The sequence below is a fragment of the Coturnix japonica genome, chromosome 4 (genome assembly GCF_054131305.1).
Source record: "Coturnix japonica strain WE chromosome 4, WE-NBRP24, whole genome shotgun sequence".
In the NCBI taxonomy this organism is placed as follows: domain Eukaryota; kingdom Metazoa; phylum Chordata; class Aves; order Galliformes; family Phasianidae; genus Coturnix; species Coturnix japonica.
In genome coordinates, this window is record NC_140666.1 from 63,189,476 (window position 1) to 63,210,089 (window position 20,614).

Here is a 20,614-nt window from a genome sequence, read left to right on the forward strand (position 1 = left end):
AAAGAGAAGAATAAAGAACTCCACTGGTACAGTTTCTGTTGTTGCAGCTTTAACTATAGAATACTTTCCTCAAAAATGATACTAGGCTGCACAGCTTCAGAAGAAAGGTTATAAGTAAGAGGTTTTATGGAATCAAATCCATGCGTTAACCTTCCTTTCCCACTGCCCTTCAAGTCTTTTTATTAGGAGGCCTGATCATCATACTAGTGACTTGTCTTAGTGCGAGTTTTCCATGTGGAGGAACTCATTTCCACACCTTTATTTCATATGTATTTCCATATCACATACAGAGTTGTCAGACTGCCTCCCTGCTGCCATTTGTCACACAGTAACAAAAAGCGATGGAATATTGGTGGGAAGGTTCAGCCTCTATTGTCGTACCATAAACATACATCCCTGATGCTGCAGGCCAACGTTATCATATAGGAGGAATTGCTTTCAGAACAGCCCTCACATATAAATGGTGAAAGCTTTATAGCAGAGGAAATGTATTCCCTGAATATTTCTATGAAGCTCAGATGTCTGGAATACCTTTCCCCAACTTGGGCATTAAAGAGAACAAAATAGAAGTAATAAAGAGTCAAATTAGCTGAATTCTGCATCCTCTAGGGAGCTCACATCAACCCTATTCAGTACACCTGACCCAAAAAGATCTCATGAACTGAGATCAACATATATTTACTAAAAGTTTAACAAAAAGCAACGAAGTAGTGAATGAAGTTCTTGCTTGCATTAGTTAGTTGTGTGAGACATTGCTGGGTCCCTTAAATCTGCAGCCATGTAATGGGAAGAACTCATGTTTCTTGGGAAATTGGTTGGACCCCTCAACTGTGTTCTGATGGGTGTAAACATAAAGATTAGAAGTGTAAATGATTCAGATATGCAAAAGACTATGAAGTGAAACCAAACCCACTCATGCAGGAAGTACTGAGCATAGTGCAAAATGAATCATAACATGGCAAGAGTAGGTGGAAAGAGAGAGGACTGGGTGCAGTGGGTTGGTAAGAATATGCTGTCACAGAAATCAAATGGGAAAAGAAAACTACAAACAAAACAAGAACAAAACCATCCCTCTGCCTTCAACAGCTGGCCAAGGTACTAGATAGCCAAGCGACAAAAGAGCAGACTAATCACAGTCTGCACTGTGCAAGGCCACACATTCTATAAGCGATGTATGCTCTCTCTGTTTGATTCTTCCTAGGTCTTTACGTAAGTGACATCCTATACCATATTACAGCTATAAGGTTAAAGATTGGGCAGGTGTACACTAATCCTATTCAAGCTTTCATGATTTTTCACTGTACCTTTTTGGTTTTATTTATTTTTACACTTTTTCTGCTTTACCAGTAGCTCTCTCCAGAAGTCTCCATTTGTCCACAAATCACACTTGTCATCTGCCATGCCTAAAGCCACGTGGTAACAGAATAAAGTCCACCAAATCTTCCCCTTCCGTATTCTCAATAGCTTCCCACTATTTAAATCTTTTGCTACAACTCTAACACTTTCACCACTTTCACCTACTTCATACTGGAACTTCAGCTATAGATCTGAAACACTTAAATGCCAACATGAGATCTTACATCTGATTCTGAGTTCCACATGAAAAGTGAAAAGCCTGTTTGGGATGCAGCCCATGTACTAGAAGGGGACACCGCGCCATTTTGAGTTTTACAGGCTATCGCTATATTCAACTATATGCTGATTAAATGCACTTTAAATTGAGGTCAAATCACCATCCAGCAGATCAAGACATCACAGTTAACATAAAATATTTCTCATAGATACCATGATGTGCAGATTCAATAATGTCATTGAACTCCAGAAACTGCTGTTGCCTTTCCATGCGTACTTTGTCTATTTAAGTATTCTGTACTATTTCTATTGCCTACTTCATTACAGCTCAATATATATTTTGCCTTAAAAGAATAAACATTATGTAAATGGACGTGACTTTTTAATATACACTCTCCTTTTTTTGCTCCTGGGGGATTCAAACTACAGGTGATAATGGCGGATCCAACAGTGAACGTTAACCAAACCCTGATAACTCTCTCTGAGGATTGGAGCACCTGCTAAACAATCGTTGGATACCATCCAAGGCAAATCTGCTTCAGAGCTGGAACTTCTGGGTCAAAAATAAATAATAGATTAACCAGGAAGGGATTTGGATATCATAGCCCAGCAGACCAATAAAGGCAACTGGAAGTTTTAAAAGGAAGCATCTCTCAAGAGCTATTTTAGATTTCCCCTCATTTCTTCCTGTTTAAGTATCACAGATACTGAAAGAGGGAACAAAAAGATCCTGCCTCAGTTCCAGTAAATACTTCAGACAGAGAAAACAAAGCAGGAAACTTGGATTTTATTTTATTTTATTATTTTTTCTAATTTGGGTATATCCAATTAAGTGAAAAGAAATAATATCAAAGGCCTCTGCTTGTCCTTAAATACATCCATTTTCAGATATCACTGTAGGAAAAAAAAAACCAAAACACTAAAAATCTCATTTCTCAGAGATGAAGCCTTGTTCCTCGGTGATATTAATTACACAATTGATAAAAAAAACAAAAACCATCAAAGCCAAAGACTTCTAACCTCAGAAGTTGTGCTCACAGAGCAAACACAGCAACGCAAAAACAGAGGGCAACTCCTCAATTATTTACACATTTTTAAAATACGTCATAAAACTTCAATATACTCAGTCTTCATGCTAAGATAGTCCACTAAGGCAATTGTAAAACAAGAATGCCTTACCTCTTGATTTACCTCTACCACTACTAGAGAATCTACTACAACTCTAACTATTTCCTCCCCCTTCAGGCTCAGCTTTAAACACACTTCATCTGTGAACTGACTGTGATTGTGAACTCTCCAGGTGCAGAAGCATCCTGATGGTAGCAGTGCAGCCCCATGTTCTCCAGGAAAGAGGTGGCATTGTTAATGATTACAGAGTGCTCACACCTGAGTCTTGAATAGCTTCCTTGGTGGAAATGGGATTAGAGAAGTAATTGCTTATTTGGATTTTCAGGCGCTGTAGAGGAATCGCATACTTTTGAGCAGTGAACTTACAGTCTGATGCTACTGCGGGTTCCTAATGAGTTAATGTTCCCATTACAGTATTGAGTTAGGAGAATGACAATTATATTCTAAATATCGTTTAAAAAGCATTTTTCTTTAAAAACCTAGATGGTTGGGGAAGCTGCTTAGGATTTCACCAGGAAAGCTGAGTGTGAATATTTGATTATGTATCCTTTTAAAACAAATCCACTGGTATGTCTCCTTAAGTTTTGGAACTTCTTTGTCTTGTCTGGTTTCCTGGTACTTGTTCCTGCAGGTCTTGCTATGTGAGCATGCCTGTGACTAGCTGTGACATGGCATCTATTCTTTCAAATTAATCTTATTTTAAAACACTTCTCTTATTTAAAATCTATCTAGACTTCCTTCTTTCAGGGCTTTAGTACCTAGTTCTCTTCTCATTTGCTTCTGTGGAACAGATTAATACCAGGTCTTGGAAGTACAGGAATTACCCCTAAGGAAAAACATTTTATTCAGAATTGCTGAGTAGTGAAAACTTGGATTAAGAAGACAACGGGTGAACGCACCTTTAGATTTGCATCACAGAGTGGCAATCCAAATAAAGGAAATGACTGTTGTCTTGTACGCTCTTATGAGTAACCTGTATGAGATTTCAGTTCCTATATTGAGATAGAGAAAATCTTGTGCATTTCTAAGCACCTTTTGGAGCATAATTACCAATTGCAAATAAGCACATCTTAGTTCTAAGCCAGAGTTTGTAGACAAACTGTTTGTAGACAGACTGGGAGTGTTCAGCAGCAGAATCTCCCTTTATGGTGTGACTGAGTTGTATATACAGGTACATAACTACTTTCTGGTATTTCACACACACACACCCCTTTTTTTCCCCCTCCTTACCTAATCAACAGGTTTCTTATGATTTGACCGCATTTCTTCTTTTTTGTTCAGGACAGGAGTCTCTTGCTTCAACACAAGAAGCAAAAATCACATCATTCCATTCACACTGCTGTTGGTTTGAGTTTTTAACCTTTCTCAACATTTATGATTTTTCAGCTCTGAGTTAAACAAGTGAGGTGCCATCTTAGGTGGCTCTGGCACCATGAAATCGTGTCCCCTGCAGGTATACCAATGAGTTTCTGGCTGATGTAACTCAGATGAGCCACACTGGCTGTGCTCGGAGGTGCCCCTCACCCTCAGCAAACGGGCTTAAGGCTCAGCAGTAATTCAAGAAACACGATATGTGGCTCACGCTGCCTTTCTTCAGCTGTGGTGAGTGACTTGGTTACCGCTCTGCAGCACTGGCCTTCAGCACTGAGAAATCAGGTTGGTGCCGAGAGTTGTAGCTATTTTTCAGCAGTTAACTGGCCTGGACATCTACTCTGCCAGAGGCAGAACCCAGAGGATGCTGCACAGCCTACGCTCCCTGCTCGGTGCTGCTTTCAGGTGGCAGACAATGAGTAAACCTCCTTTTACGAATGGCAAGGTACTACGTCAGCAGGCTTACGTTCCTCCGCGCGTATTTCCCCCTTTGGGGCTTTCTTAGTGTCCGTCGGAGCGCTCCGACACCCGCCGCCCCGCACCTGCCCCGCGCAGCGCTGAGGCCGCGGGCCCGCGGCACGATCCGCCCCCCAGCGGCCGCTCGCTGCCTCCCCTTCCCGCCCCGCCCCGGCTGTCCCGCGCGGCCGTCACAGCGTCAGCGGGAATTTCCAGTCAGGAAGTGCGGCGGGCCGGGGGCAGGGGCGGAGCGGAGCGGAGGGAAGGGAAGGCAGGCGGCGGCCGCGCGGGCCGGGGTGCCGCTCGGCTGCCCTCGCCAGCGGGCCGGCGGCGGGGCCGCAGGAGGGAAGAACGGGGGAAAGTCCGCGCGGAGCCGGGGCTCGGGCGGCGTCACGCCGCTGATATGGCGCGGCGCTGAGGGGTGCGCGGCCGGGACACGGAGGCGACCACGGCGACGACGACGGCGCGGCTGCCCCAGCCCCAGCCCCGCGCTGAGCCAGGTGAGCCCGCCGCTCTGCTCCTGCCCAGCCGTCCCGCGGCGCCCCTTTGCCCCCGCTGGCCGCGCTCCCCGCGTCGGGCCGGGGCCGGGAGCTGGACGGGAACTCTCGGGCCGGGCCCTGGAGTTGCGGGGAGCGGCTGCCGGAGCCGTTCGGGCGGCCGAGGGGGAAAGCGGACCCCGGCGGCGGGCCGGGCCGGGCCGGGGCGCTCCCCGCTTCCTGGTGTCGAGTGTGCGCCAAGGGCGGCCGCCGCCCCGCCGGCATTTCTGTTCTCGTTGTTTATATTTCTAGTGCGGGTTTGAAAGGTCGCGCTGCGAGCGTGCGCCTCGCGGCTGTTCGGCGAGTTTCCCGGCGCGGTGCGGGAGGCTCGTGGCTGTTTGTGACGGTGCGCGGCTGAGAAGGCTGCGGAGCCGAGGAGGAGCCCCACGCGGCGCTGCGTGGCGGTGCCGGCCGTGGGGACGCGCAGCCCTGGGGCTGTCGGTGCGAGGGGCCGCTCCCTGCCCGGCTGCGGCACGTCTGGGCGCGCTGTGTGCCCAGCGGCGGAGGGGTCCGGAGCGTCGTACGGTGTGGAAAGGACGGCGACAGGACGCTTTGGAAGGGAGCGGGAGTGTTCGTCTGCTCCTCGGCACCGATATTGGGACCCGCTGATGCTCTGCGCTCCCATGGTAACTTGGGGTAGAGCAGCGCTGGTGGCTGGTTTTGCTCTCACCCAAACGAGCGCTGTTTGTGACCCGTAGCTCAGGTGAGCTGATGTTATGTGGCCATTATCGTAATGCGGCGCACGGCGGTAATTTCATTCAAATCAGTGCATTAGCGGTGCCTGTAAGCGCTTTCTGAACGAGGCTGGGAGGCAGAGACTTTGGTACTGTGCTTCACCTTCCTGCTTAAAAACGTTCTGAGTCTTTGCTAAAGGGTAGTGCTTTATAAAGTAGTACAGACTCGAAACAACTGCTTTAAAGCACCTACAGTCTTTGCCACGTGTAGTTCCCTTCTTCAGATGTCCTCTTCTAATTTATTCTTTTAACTCACAGTACTTAGTGGAACTTCCCCTCACTCGGTGCTTTGCCTTTCGAGGCTGGATGTGCCGTGCAGTGCCACCACTGTTGGGCTGACAGAACAGGTTGCAAATACGACTCTTAGTTCCTATTTACATCTAGAGTTTGTGCTGCGAAGTATTGGCTTTTGCAATAATGTTTTGGTTAAAGCAGCTTTGTTATTTCCTGGCTGTCTGTTCTAGGAAAGCATTAACCAAGATGTCATTTGGAGACGTCATCCTGTCTGCAGTGTTTTGTAACCTGCAGAAATGACTGCAGTTTAATTGAGAAAATGAAAGAGGGAGAAAGCAGCCTGTAACTATCCGGAGGTTCTCTGTTCTGTAAACTTTTGTGGCTCGATAATTTGACCAACGTGATCCCCTCAAGTGTTACTGTCAGGGTTGACTGTAGTGTTTTCAGGAGATTGCAGCAGAGATTTCGAAGAAGCTTAGTGCTGCAAAACATGAAAGACCTGTTAAAATGATTTAATCAGGAATATTAAGGAGGAGGACACTGCCTTCTTTCTGTTCTTTGCCCCCATCTTCCCTCTTTTTTTATTCCAATGGAGAAATATTGATTGACAGCAGTCACCACGAAATGAAATTGTCTTGTGAGTAATGAAAATAATTTGAAGAGAGTTAAGGGTTTAAAAATGAGAATGGCTTTGTTTCATTTCATGTCATGGTGTGTATTGTGTGTCGTTTAAAAATTGCGATGTAGTGAACTTCATTCTCATGGACACTTAGCTCAGTCAGTGTCTTTGTGATGGCTTTGAAAAGTTTGCTGATGAAGAAAATGTGCTGGGAGAGGAAAAAGGCGTCTTTGGACAGGGTAGGAGTGTGAAAGGTGGAGCAGTGCTTCGTTGAGATGCACATTGTAACATTTTCTGCTTCATTCATTGCAAAGCAGCAGTATTTGGGCACTTGCACATAAATAAAGCTGACTCAAACTTGTTTATTAATAGATATATTTTTTAATTTTCATGACAATTTCCTTCTCTTTGTCATTCCCTTTCCCCCAAACCTTCCTATCCCTTCCTTGATGAATATGTGCGGGGCCCAAAGCCAAGAGCAGTTTGGAATTCATTTTATCATGCTTCTCATCACACATGGCTCTGGAAGGACAGGAACCAAGTTGGAAGGCCCAGAAGTCTTTACCATCAAGGATCCCCTGTGCTGCCCCGAAAGCTCAAGATTCCCTTAGTAGTTATGTGTGTGCATAGTGAATGTCTTGAAGCTGCAAACATATGGTGAAAAGCAGTATTATCATTTTTACTAACGTAGAATGAGACTTAAGGTGCAGCTGTTAGTCAGAAAGTCCTGCAGTCTTGTTTAAGATACTCTGTTCAATTATTCTGTGTTTACATCGATCATGTGAGAACTCACCCACTGAAATCTTCCAGCTTTGAGTGCTGTAAATGTGTGCCAGCTTTTTCGTAAGACAAACACATCTGAATTCAGAAAATTGTTACTATTTCCTTAAGTAAACAGAAGTCTAAAGTCAGTTTAATTTTTATTTATTTCCTAACGTATTGATTGCTTCTTGTTGGGTCTCAGACACGTAATAACAGATAAGAAAAAGAGAAAGTTTCAGGCTAAATGATGGAAAAGAAACTCTGGTCTTGGTCACTTTCAGCTGACACAGGGTTTTTAGAAATGGAAGCTGTAATTTGATGTCCAGTAAATGAACTGTGAACTTTGCATGAAGCTCTGCATCAGTAATGTCATAATTACAGTCATCATTAATTGTGCCCTTAGGTCAGCTAGACCCAGTGTTTGCATCCAGTTTTGAGCATAGGAAGAATTCGGTGAATTCTGCTGGCAGACTGGGCAATAAGGTTTCACAGAATCACAGAATGACTCGGGTTGGAAGGGACCTCAAGGATCATGTAGTTCCAACCCCCCTGCCTGGCAGGGCCACCAAACATACACATTTACTAGATCAGGTTGCCCAGGGCCACGTCCAACCTGGTCTTGAACACCTCCAAGGACGGGGCATCCACAACCTCCCTGGGCAGCCTGTTCAGGGCCTAACCACTCTCATAGTGAAGAAGAGAAGGTTTGAAGAGATGTTCCAGATGGTTCTGGAGATGGAAGCCTTTGCTGGGGATTTTGATGGAGCTGGCAGACAGTGTGTGAAGAGGAAGTTGCTGTTGCTACTGTGTGCATTTCTTTTTTTCCCCTTTCAGCTCTGGTGTTCTTAAAAGCAGTGTCACAGTTATGTTTTTCTTCATTTAAAACACAAAACTAGCTAAGCTAGAATTCAGTCCATAGAGCAGACTGCACTTGTATCAGACATCAAAAGCTAAGTAGGTCTGAGCTGTGTGTGTTTGTGTTGTTTTGTTTTGAAACTGTGCATACTTGTGGATGGATTGTAACACACATGAAATCATCAAAGCGAGTGGTTTTTGTTTTAAGTTGCATTCGTTTAGTCTAAATGCTCTTTGTTACGTTAGAGTCTACTGGAGAAAAATTAATTCTGAAGGAGTTTTATTATTTCTTTGTAAAACACGGAGAGGAAAATAAAAGCCGTAGTAACCACTGTGCAGCTGTAGCTTTAAGCTGTGGGATGAGGAAGATTGGGACAGCTCTGTGTTAGGGCTCTTGGCATAACTGCATTGATGCTGTTCTCAGTTCGACCTGCGTTGTTCTGCCGACCATGTCACTTCTTTAGCCAGCCATTTCTGCCAAGGTGTATTTTCAGAGGCTGTTGATAATCCAAGGGATACCGAGGATTCATTGGCTCTCTGCTGTACTTGCAGTGGTCACTGCCCTTGCTGCTCTCTGAGCCCACCTTTGCAGCTGTGCTCTTTAAATGTAGGCAGTCCTTCAGTAGTTTAGAACCTGTGTGAAAGCAGCTGCTGCTATGGCAAGTCTTACATGAACTGGACCTCTGAGTTTCTTTGTTGTTTAGCTTCTCAGCAGCACTGTTCTTTCTCTCCTCAAAAAAGGAAAAGGTTTGTTCTTTAGTGCTGATGATTCATTTCACTTAAGGCTTCTGAAGTCTGTGCTCTTTGAGTTAGTGTTTGACTTTGAACAATTTTATACGAACTAGGGCTATCCCTAAAGAACATTCAGTGATTCTTCTTAATCTTCAGCAAAAAGTAACAGCATTTTAACACAATTTTTAGGTTGTTTCAAGTAAAGTTACCACCTTGTGGCTAAAATACAGTGCAGTTGCTGGAGTTGTTTTGCTGTGTTAAACCTCAGTATTTTTACATACACTTAGCATTAAGTGTATGTGATAAGCACACTGATACATTTGAATACCATTTATTACTTTGATTTAAATTGCTTTGAATGTGTTTTAATAAAAACATTTTAATTTTATTCTACTGTTGTCCAGGAAAAACAGTTTGTGATTAGGGCATTTCATTTCCTCTTGTCGTGTTGGTTTGCTGCTTTGACATCAGGTAAAGGATTAAAACAGGCAAAGAACTTGGTCGTAACGATACTTAGTAACTGGACTACATGAACAGCTGTTTTATTATCTGCCAAATAAGTTTCCTTATGCTGTAATTTTTCCTTTTAACGTGATGATTATGTGGGTTAATAATTCTGACTCCATTTCCTCCAGGTAATTCTACACTAAAAATTTCAGATTCAAAGCATCGCCCTCTTCTGAAATCTTTAATCTTTTTGATCACTTTCATTTCCCAAGTGGTTTGTAGTTTTAATGCTGTTGCCCAATGGTACATCTTTAAAATTGTAAAATATTTTCTATGTCAGCATTTTTTTTTAATTAAAAAAAAAAAAATAAACAGCACCAACTCCCTGCCCCATCCAACAGGAAATAATAAGCAAACCCTGTTAATAACAAGAGGAGGTGATTTGTGTTGGTGTGCTAGAAAAACAAACAGACAAGTTGTGTCATCCTGGGTTATGTAGCGTTACTGCAGCTTCAGAAGCCTCCACACAACTCTTTTCTTACTGCTGAGTGCTTCTACTGAAAACTTTTTTTATAGGTAATCATGCTGTGTGTTACCTTAAGGAAATAGAAGCACAGTTTACTCACAGTTTTACTGCAGAAGTTGAACATTGAGGTTTAGATTGAGAGTACGGTTTACTTGTCGACTTAAGCAAGCTAGCAATCGCTTTCATGCTTTTTAACATACTTTTCTGTTTGTGTTTGATGTCTGTATCATAATGTGAGTAAAAATGTACATGACATTCTCAATTTTTTTTGTTTCTGTTTACTTTGTATGTTTCAGAATGCTAAAGCTGTTAATCAGCTCCTATTTTGAATAACCCCAGGGACTGCTTTCTGTAGCACATTTTTAATCTCTTTGGAAAGCCTTTATGTATGTCTATAGCTCACATTTATTCTGGTTTTCCTCATTGGGCCTCAGGACAATATTAATCTAAATGATAAATATTTTGTCCACTCTAAACCTTTGTTCAGGGACTTCAGAAACAGTGTTACTTATTAAAATGATTGCAAACAAAATGAATAATTGAGAGCAATGGAAATAAAATAACCATTGGTAAAACCTTTTCTGTGTTAAGATTTTGCTTTCCTAGTACTTGGGAGGGAGGTATCTCCTTTCTTTTCTCTCCCTTTCCCTGCTCCCTCCTGCTCTTCCCCTGGAACAGTTTCTGCAGCAGCTCCATTTATGCACAGGTTTGGATGCTGGTAGTTAGCAGCTGTTGGAGCCTAGTTGTATAGACCTGCTTTAAGCAGGTTTGGACAATGTGTTCCAAATGCCAGCAAATGCTTGGAGCCCTGCCTGTACAGTAGTCCATGTTATATTGCTTTTAACAAAAATTGGGTTCATTTTTATTAAGAAAAACATCTTTTATTAAGCTCTAAAAAAGTGGTTAGATGGGCTTAAAAGAAACAAAGCTTGTCCATTTAGTATCTATTTAACTGTTGTAGGTTCATGACTCAATTTGCATCTTGAAGCTTCAGAAGATATAAACCTGCTGTTCTATGAAGAGGTAGATAACAGCAGTTCTCTAACTTCCTTCCCCTTCCCCCCATGCTTTTCTAAGAATATATTTTGCCCCGAATGCTTTTGCCTTTGAGCTGTGCAAATTGTATTATGGGGAAAAAAGCTGGGTTTCATTTCTGGAATTGCTGGTCTAAAAGAGTTTTCCATATACGGATTGTTAGAAAAATGAGCAAGGATGAATAGTTGCTCCTAAAAGAGGTAAATAGAGAAGTAAACAATACAAGGTGAAACACTGTAAGGACTGAACAGTAAAACAGTTATTGTTTCTAACTCAGTGTATCATGGCTGCTAGAGAATTTCAGAGATGCCTCTAGTAAAGATTTCTCTGCAGAGTCTGCTGTGTTGCATAGCTCAAATGCAGGGCCCATAGGGTTAGATGTATATACAAAATAAAATACAGAATGAGTCTTTGTCTCTGTTTCATCCTTAATCCTATTTTTAATAAGCAAAATAGGCCGGCTTAGGAGCATAACCACAGCAAATTGCCATTGTGTCTGATTGAAGAAACTTATTTTTAACAGTTAAATTACAATGATAGACAAATTAAAGAGAAGACCCTGGCAGACAAAAAAATGCAGGAAGACGTGTGCTTTCAGTATGTCAGGTCACTTGTAGTGTAGTAGTTGTGTTTCTCTTGTCTTGAGGCCACCTTTGCTTTTTGAATCCCAGCCCTAAAAGGTTAGAAGGGGTGTTTTTCAAAATGAAAACTTTAAACTGTCAGGCTAACTCCACTTCAAGATTGTAATGATCTTTGAGTAATAAAGATCATCACCCACTGACATACATGCCTCCATTTTGCCTTTACAGGATGTCTTTATTTCTATCCCGTTAAGCTGATCTGTGCTATAAACAAACCATTTTCCAAAAAATATTAACCTATCTGGAGCTCAGTCTTTACAGTGAACTCATAAAAAGTAATGGATGTGTTTTAGGAAGGTGAGTTGATGCTTTATATTTTAAAACAGCAGCAGGCAGACACCCTATCATTTCTATTCATTTTCAGAGGACATAATGGAAGTTATGTCACAATAACTTTAAGAGATTTAAGAAATTTAAGGGATGAGTGGCTATTGAGTCTCTGCTGTGCGTCACTCTCATTTATGATGAGGAAAGTCTTTGTGGGATGGGGAAGTTGGTAAAACACTCGATCACTTGTCACTGCAGACCAATAAAACAAAAAACCAGAACAGCAAATCCTCAACATATTCACAGATGAGAAGTAGAGACATGCTCACTATGACTCTTTGAAGGTCTGGGAGAGGAAGCGTATACAGTGTTTTTTATCTGGTCCTGTGTGAGAAGTTATCATCATCTGTTAGTTTACCAGTGCACTTCAAATCTTAACTATTCAGATTTGGGGGATTGAAGCTCACGTTTCTTTTGGGGCTTAGGGGGATGTTGCAACTGCATAGATTGCTCTGAAAGTAATGCCTCCTGTTTATTTCCATGGAAACTACAACAGATACAAAGAGCACAATAACGTTAGTTGATATAGCAAATTCTTAGCTACAAATAACTATTTTTCATCATCATTATTACCATTATCTATTCATTTTTGCAGCAATGAACAAGAGCCTTCATGCTGTGCTCATAAAATCTGTGCCAGCCCAGGTGACCCACTGTCACCACTGCTGAACCACTCTACCTATCAAGTCCCTGTACTCACATCCACTGTTTCATCTCCATATCCTTGCAACCAGCGTCGAGTGTCATTGGGTGCAATTTTTTCTGCATAGTGGAATTTATTTCCACTTTGCTTCATACTGCCGTCTTGTGGAACTGCCCCTCTGTTGCCATCTGTTTCATGATAGTGAAATGCAATGGAATCTTGGTGGGAAGGTTCAGCCTCTGCTGCCATATCACCAACACCTGCCTCTGACATCCCAGGGCAACATAGTGACATAGGAGGCATTACTTTTGGAGCAGACCTCTTATTTAGGGTAGTATGCAAATGATTTTGTTTCCTGTTTGCAGGAATAAGAAGCCATTCTAATCTGTTAGTACTGGTACTATTCAGGTTTTTACCTGAGCCAGTGTTAGGAGAACAAAGATGGATGGAGTCTGAAGGCTTGATTTATGTATTTTTTTAATAGCATGCATCTGCTGTGTGAGGAGTATTCTTAAATAACTGGGTGTTAGTGTCAGGATTAAAGTTTGGTTTCTAGTAGTTCCATTGGGTTATGATTGTCTCTGCAGCTGTCTTCCTGAATGATAATCTTCCTAAATAAATATATGGAGCTTTTATATAAACACAATAAATGAATTCTGCTCTCTTCCATCAGTGGTTGCTTGTACCAGGTGTTATTCGGGTATTAATGAGGAGGAGACAGGCAAACTATCTGCTATTATATTCTGTTGGTTGGTAAGGCTGGTGCAATTCAGTCAGGTTCCATATATGTGTATGAATCCATGAGGGTAAACAAAGCTACTCGTGGTAGGTGCTCATCTTTTTATGCATGCTGGGAAAGTGCATAGAGATTCATGCAGTGTGGAAGAAGGGCATTTAAAAGATAAACAACTAAGTGTTAGGATCTGTCTTTAATGGTAGAGTCTCATTTTGTGCATACGTTTGTGGGTTATTCTCTGTCATGTAATTAATGTTTCCTGGATTTGCCATGGTCTTCTTAGAAGAAGAGGAAGCTTTGAGATTTGATAACAAGAAAAAAATGCCAAGCAAAAATGCTATTCTGGAGGCTGTACTCCTGGAACAGTTTTGTCCTTTGTTTGCCTTTGAACAAGGACAAAGCTTATAATAAAACACAGAGTGTTCTCAGCCATTTAGAGGGTTCATTTTAAATTGCTGGGTTAATTTTTGTCCAGGCCCTGAAAGGGCACTCGAGTGTCAATTTGTATACACAAAGCCGAATGTTTGTACATCTAAGTCATCCTGTATTTATAATAAACTGGCTTAGCACTCACACTACAGAGAATGTCTTTAACCTTTCCCCCAAGCACTGCAGCTTAAGTAAGAGGTACCTGTGCTGTTGGTGCTTGAAAGGTTGTTCTTAGTGTCTGGTTGCAAACATTTTAATACAGACCTGCAGTGTCTGAGCAGTGTGTAGGTAGTAACTTTGCTTCTGAATGGATTGTTCATCATTAGTGACTTCTCTTTTGCTCTGGGGATGTTGTTGTTCCTTGGATCTGCCAAAAAAAAACCCCAAACAAAACAAAAACCCAACCAGAAATAGCAGTTCTGGTAAGGTGGATTTGAAGTATTGATGCTAGTAGGCATTTATTTCTGAGTTAACTTTGGTCCCAGAGGTTGTTCAGTTAATAGTTTTCAGAAGTACTGCTTCTCTAATATTTTTCAACTACAAAATCACTGGTTTGCAAACCATTTCCCACAGAGTTCTGCTGGAGTGAGAGCGATGCAGTCAAAGAAAGCAGAGTATGGCAAAGGTGGTGGAAAATTGTGTTAAGTTTATCCTGATGGGCTTACGGATAAAGGTGTGAGATGTTCTGTTTGAAAAGGTTGTGGAAAAGTCTGCAGTTAGCAAACCGGACAGTTGGGATTGATTGTAGTTCCTCAGAATCTTTGTTACCGTTATTTGGGGATTTTAGGTCTTTCTAAACATAACTTTGCTTATGTGACGCACAAAATAGGAACTAATTAAATATGAGAGATGACACGGATGGCTGTGTGTTGTCACTGGAGCTCGTTAATGATCTGAGTCTGTCACAGTGAAACATGCAAAAATTCCAGCCATCTATTGGATATTTGCCTGATTTTTTCAGAGTGCATATAATGACTCAGATTTTCTTTACTTGTATACTAGTTCACTTCAAAACGTGATTCATGTTCACTGTGGTGGAAAACGAGTACCAGCAACACGTTCGTAACTATTTTTAGTTATTACCCGTATTCAGAATGTCTGTGTGTATGCAGACATGAGTCTTGAAATTGTCACTATTGTTATTTTCAGGTGTCCCCTTGGAGAGCCTCTTTTATTTAGCAGCCTCAACACAAATGGAATTGTAATTCTTTCAGTAATGTCTACATGAGAAGAAATAGCAGCTGCATTTTTAAAGCAGACCTAGAAAGTTCCAGGTTCCACTACTGGCTTGCCATTCCATGTCCTGGAAAGATAAGGCAGGCTAAACCAGCTTTGACATCAAGACCTCTGCAGAGGGTTATGTTTTTTGTGTAGCCAGAATTGTCACTGTCAGCACCATTGGTGTCTGGATGTCAAACATTTGTGGACCTTGGGAAATAAAGGTGCTTCAAAGGAGTCGATGTTTCACTCTTTTGTTTATTTTATTTAGAGAGAAAACATGGAATGTTCCTTCTTGGAGATTCTTATCTTTCATTTAGTAGTCCTTCACGAGAAAGATGTTAGGATTCATTCATTAACGATCTTGAAGACTTTAATTGTATAAAAATGCAGAGTGCTTCCTTTGCTGTACTATGATAATGATTTTGCTTACTCAAGCAGAATAGTCAGGCTAAAGACAGGTACAAATTAAGTCCTAATTTTAATGAATTTGTGATAAATTTTGACTTCAGGACTTTGACTGGAGTCTTGAGGTGCTTGGGAGCAAGCAATGGAAGATCCTAGCTGTAACTGATCCTGTCCTTAGCCCATGCAGTGCAAATACTGGGGAATTTGGGGAGTGTTTTAGAAGTTATTAATGTGCTGTAAGTAAATTAAGCTTTTTAGCTTTCAGTATTAATCTGTATTTCAAAAAAAAAAAAAAGTTCTTATTCTTTATTTCAGGACTTAAAATGGCAGGAGAGGATCCATATATCATGGGAGTGTCAGATCCCCAAGTGAGTGGCTTTGTGTATTTTCACTCTTTTCTTTACTAGGTATTTGTGTTGGTTACCTCTTATACTGTCCTGCCATTTCCTAGCCTTAAGAACATGGAAATGTAAAAGCAATACAGCTATTTTCTAAGCCAGTCTTTACATGACCAGTAAAGTACCTTACCACTGGTGGAATGGCTAAAGTATAAAGGAGGAACAGTATAAAGTATAAAGGCCTGTTTGAAGAAACAGTTGATAACCATCTCGTTTTTATGGCCTGTTTGCCTGTGATATTTGCTCTGAAGTTCCTCCTGTGGCAGGCATTAGACTTGACCTGAAAATAATGCCACCTATGCACTGAAGCATTGTATCATTTCAGTTGAAATTTGTCTTGATATTGATGACTAGAATGTTCTTTAACTCACAGATCAGTAGATCTTGGCTTTTCCACAGCTCTTCCACATCTCATCATTTCATGCTTCATTTTAACTGTGAGAATAATGCTTGAGTGAAAGGTTGGAGTGAAGAACAGGCCATTTCTACTCACCTTCATTTCCACTTTAGAAGATTTATACTTGACAATAATTACAGTGGGTTAAGACATGTCGATATTCAAAACAAAAACTGTAATTTCACCTAGGCATTATGTTTCCTTGCTTTAGAATTTGTAGATTTATTTGAATAAGGAATGTAGTCTGGTGGGGTTTAATTGCAGAATTCGAAATTAAAACTTAAGTGGATCTCAGCGGGTCTTTGAGCAAGTCATGTAGGGTCAGATATCCAGAATTTGGCATCTCGTCTCTTTTGAGCAAACAACTGACAACTGTTAGTCTGTAAACAAAATGCAGGCTTAGGAACTGTGCTGAGCTCAGTGCAGACATGTCACACTGGTAAAAGTTTCACTGCTATCAGCTTTGCTGGCATTGCTGTTAACAGCAAAAATAAACCAAGATATAAAATGTCAACCTATTGAAATCTGAACGTAGAGAAATTTGTTTCTAAAAGTTGCTTTAGGAAACTGTATGTGTAGTAATGAAGAATGTGCTCTCTTTCAATGTAGATGTTTGCAATGGACCAGCTCATGGGAATGAATACAATATTTAATAATACAGGTTACATCACCTCAGACTTACCACTACGAACAGGTAGGAACTGTTGCTGTTTGATTGTATTATTTTCATGCTGTTTCTCCTGGCTTCTTTTGTTTGTTGTTGTAATTTATTTTTGTTTCTCTGTATGTGTGAAGTTCTTTTCAGAGGCTGCTTTGTTTACATTATTCTTAAGATGTACATTGGTTTGACTTCATATTACGCTTTCAAGCATCACGTACCTTTATGAAAGTTTCATCTAATTTTCATTTGACTTGTACAGAAACAAAACTTTCAGTCAGTTAATTGCTTTGACCAAAGAGCTTTGAGTGACCTGTTTTTATAATTATTATTCTAAATTTGCATAATTGGTGACCTCTAATGTTTGTATTGCCAGTTTGCGGGGTACAGCATGTATGTTTTTTTCTCCTTCATCTTAAATAGTTATAATAATTCTTAAGGTGCTTGTTTTTCACTAACAAAATGTAGAGTATATGCAACTTCCTGTATCATTCAATTGTGTTTTTCCTTCTTGGTGACTTCTGTGTTTCCTGTAATGAAGCAGTTTGGTATTAAAAGTACCTGATGACTTCCTGAATTTTTACACTGCTTTGAAATCTCAGTGTCAGATTTTGCAACCAAATACTGAAAATAAACGAACAGTGTACTACAAAAGTCTAACAAGTGTTTCTTGCAGAATAGTTCCAGTTCAGCCAGTATCAGCTGCTTGGTCAATCTTGGTCTAGTTTTGGTATTGGATTTCTTTATAATTTTTAATTTAGAAAATAGCATTTCTCCAGCTTAATTTATTAAAATAGCTGATTTAAAAGGAGGAGGAGAATAAAAATCTGTTTAACCGTATGAGGTTTCTCTTGATTTGCTATCTTTAATATAGTTGCTAATGTCTTTTAACATAGCAACTTTGTCTTCTTAATTTGGTTTGATCAACTCTGTTGTATAAATACACAGGTAGCATCCTCTGATTGCTTTATTTTGTTGAAAAGGCAAACACATATTGTATGTTGTGTTTTATGTATATTTGAGAAACTTGATAGCAGTGAAGGTATAAAGGATAAAATGAAATAAGCAACTGGCCCTTTATTTTGTAGTTAAAATTCTACCTTAACATAATAATAAATGCAGAATTAAAAATAGACACTTACTCTTTCAGTGCTTTTTATGATTCAAACCATAGCTCAGTTTTCTTGACCGAGTAGTGGTGAGGTGGGATCAAGAAAAACACATGAAACAGATAATTTGTTTCAAGATAAATTGCACTGATGAGTAAAGCTCTTGACAAATGTGGATAAACGTCCAACAAATGAATGTTGCCATCATTTATTTGCTGTGCATTTTCAATAAGGCAGATAAAATTGTACAGTAAGATTCATTAGTGTAAGATTAATGGGCCTTCGCTGCTCTCCCAGAGGTTTTATGAGACAATTGACCTTATTGGAATTTTGATTTCCCTGTAATGGTATCCAATCTAAACCTTACCTCTTTGAGCTTAAAACCATTGCCCCTTGTCCTATCACAATCTACTTGAGTTAAAAGGAAGTGTCCTTTTTATAATCCCCTTTTAAGGTTATCACAAACATGAATTTCAGACTAGATTATTACTTAAGTGCCATCTAATCATGCATTTGTAAGTGAACAATGTCAGATATTATGTTGGCAGGCAGGTATTATGTATATATGGATTGCCATGTCATGCCAGTGTAGGTTAATCAACAAATAGCCGGGGAATCTGGGGACTTTCTGATGATGAATGTTCTGTCATCTATGTACAATAATAGAAAAATCTTTGAGATGTGAGGCAAGGATTTTCTCCATGCAGTTGTCAGTGTTCAGATCTTTCTACCCACTTTTTTCTCTGTCTCACATCAGTTTTAAATAAAAATTGTGGTTAGTGCTTGGTAATTTTGGCTCTAAAGCTGTAGTAGCTGGTTACATGGGTCAAGTTCTACATTTACAGTTAAATCTAGAAGGAGAAGTAGTTTGTGTGTGCCTTCTGTGAAAACAGTTATATTTACAACACCACCTGTAACAGTGCAAGCTGCAGGACTGAGCTGTATGTTTTAAAATACCTTCAACAGCAGGAGCAGCATGGCATGAAGTCAGCAGGTTCTTCTATCCTGGTGATTTTGGCTGACATACTTTTCTGTTTTTTAGTAGCTGGTATAATGTTGTGTTTTGGGTTTAGGTTGAAAATTTGCTGATAGTGCATCAATATTTTAGTTGTTGCTGAGCAGTGCTTACAGAGGTAAGGACTCTTTGGTTTCTCATGCTGCCCTGCCAGTGAGGAGGTTGGGGATACCCAGGGAGCTGGAAGGGAACAGAGCCAGGACGGCTGCCCCCAGCTAGATGTAAGGCCCCGTGCTGAAAAATAAAACTGAATGGCATTGGGTGGGCAGCCGCTGCTTGTGGACTGCCTGGGCATGGGTCAGCCAGTGGTGAGTTAATTGCATTGTGCTTTACTTGGGATTTTTATTCTTGATTTAGTTTTTGCCTTTTTTTTCCCCCCCCTTTCTTATTCAACTGACCTTATCTCAACCCATGAGGTTTTTTTTTGTTTTGTTTTGTTTTCTAATGCTCTCTCTCTTGTCACAAAGTTGGATTGAGCAATCATCTGTGTGGTGCTTAGCTGCCTGCTGGGTTAAGCCACAACATGAGGCATCCATAGCTTCTCTAGGTAGCCTATTGCAGTGCCTCACCACCCTCGTAGTGAAGGATTCCTTCCTAATATTTAATCTGAATCTAGTCTTTTTTACTTTAAAACTGTTAAACTCCCCAACGGAATTTCTCTCCTCATCTTTCCTGTAGTTCTCTAAGTTCTGGAAGGCTGCTAGAAGGTTTCCCTTCTATTCTCCAAGCTGAACAACCCCAACTCTCTCAGCCTATCTCCATAGGAGAGGTACTCCAGCCCATCTGCTCATCCCGGTGGCCCTCCTCTGGACTCAGTCCAGCTTGATCCAGAGTTTGAGCTTGTAGCAGCAATTTACCACTTCCAGAATTGACTCAGGAGCATTGGTATTAGGCTTAATAGCCAAGACCATGAGGCTGTGAATGGTTTCATCCATATCCACAGAGTTAAACAGCACAGTTACAGGGCATGCAGAGATATCATACCAGCATTGCAAGCCCACTGTTATTTGGATTGGCTTTGACGGGAAGAATGTAGCTAAGATGGGTGCTCCTTTGCAAAGCGCGTGTGCAGGATGAGGCCTGTCAAGAGGAAGAAGGAAGAAGTAGTGGGAGTATCAAGATGCAGGAGGGCCTCTGACTCAGAAGAAGAATGAAGAAATTTAGCAATTGAAGGAGATGTGGGGAAGTGCAACTGTGAGTCAGGCTGGAGGGGAGGTAGTGGGATGTAGGTTGGCCTGTGGCGAGTGAGGGGAGAAGACAGAAAAGGAAGCACTGAAGTATCAGAATGTGGCAGTGCACCAAACCCTCTCCTGGTTAGCGGAATGTGTGATGTCCATGGTCCTCCTGGTTGTGCAGCAGTGCCAGGCAAGTCATGAGGAGACTCTTGGCAATGCTTGGCAGCTGTGGGAGTTATTCCTATGTGGAGATGATCTCCATTACTTCATCCTGCTTCAGCCTTCCTGTGTTTAGTAACATTCCTTTTCCTGGCTGTGTGATGCCTAAAAAGGAGTTGGTTGTTATAAAAGAACTTGAAGAACACAACTTTAATTGGGCTGTTTCCAGCCTAGAACAAAGGTGCAAATGTTTGTCACAAATCTTATAGTTATTCATTCTGTTTGCAAGGTGTA

The 20,614-nt window shown here is 41.1% G+C and overlaps 1 protein-coding gene across 3 annotated transcripts in view; it reads left to right on the forward strand.

The window, feature by feature from the left end:
• The first annotated feature begins 4,707 nt into the window (after window positions 1-4,707).
• NFKB1 (nuclear factor kappa B subunit 1) overlaps window positions 4,708-20,614 on the forward strand; it is a 53,937-nt gene continuing 38,030 nt past the window's right edge. For 2 of the 3 annotated variants that reach the window (XR_014945954.1, XM_015862092.3), the window contains exons 1-3: window positions 4,708-5,027; window positions 15,725-15,777; window positions 16,814-16,898. Coding sequence is in view for 2 of the 3 variants with exons in the window: in XM_015862092.3 (XP_015717578.1) it covers window positions 15,733-15,777; window positions 16,814-16,898 (130 nt within the window). In the remaining variant the exon portion in view is untranslated. The remainder of the gene's footprint in view (window positions 5,028-15,724; window positions 15,778-16,813; window positions 16,899-20,614) is intronic. The other variant, XM_015862093.3, reaches the window with a different exon arrangement.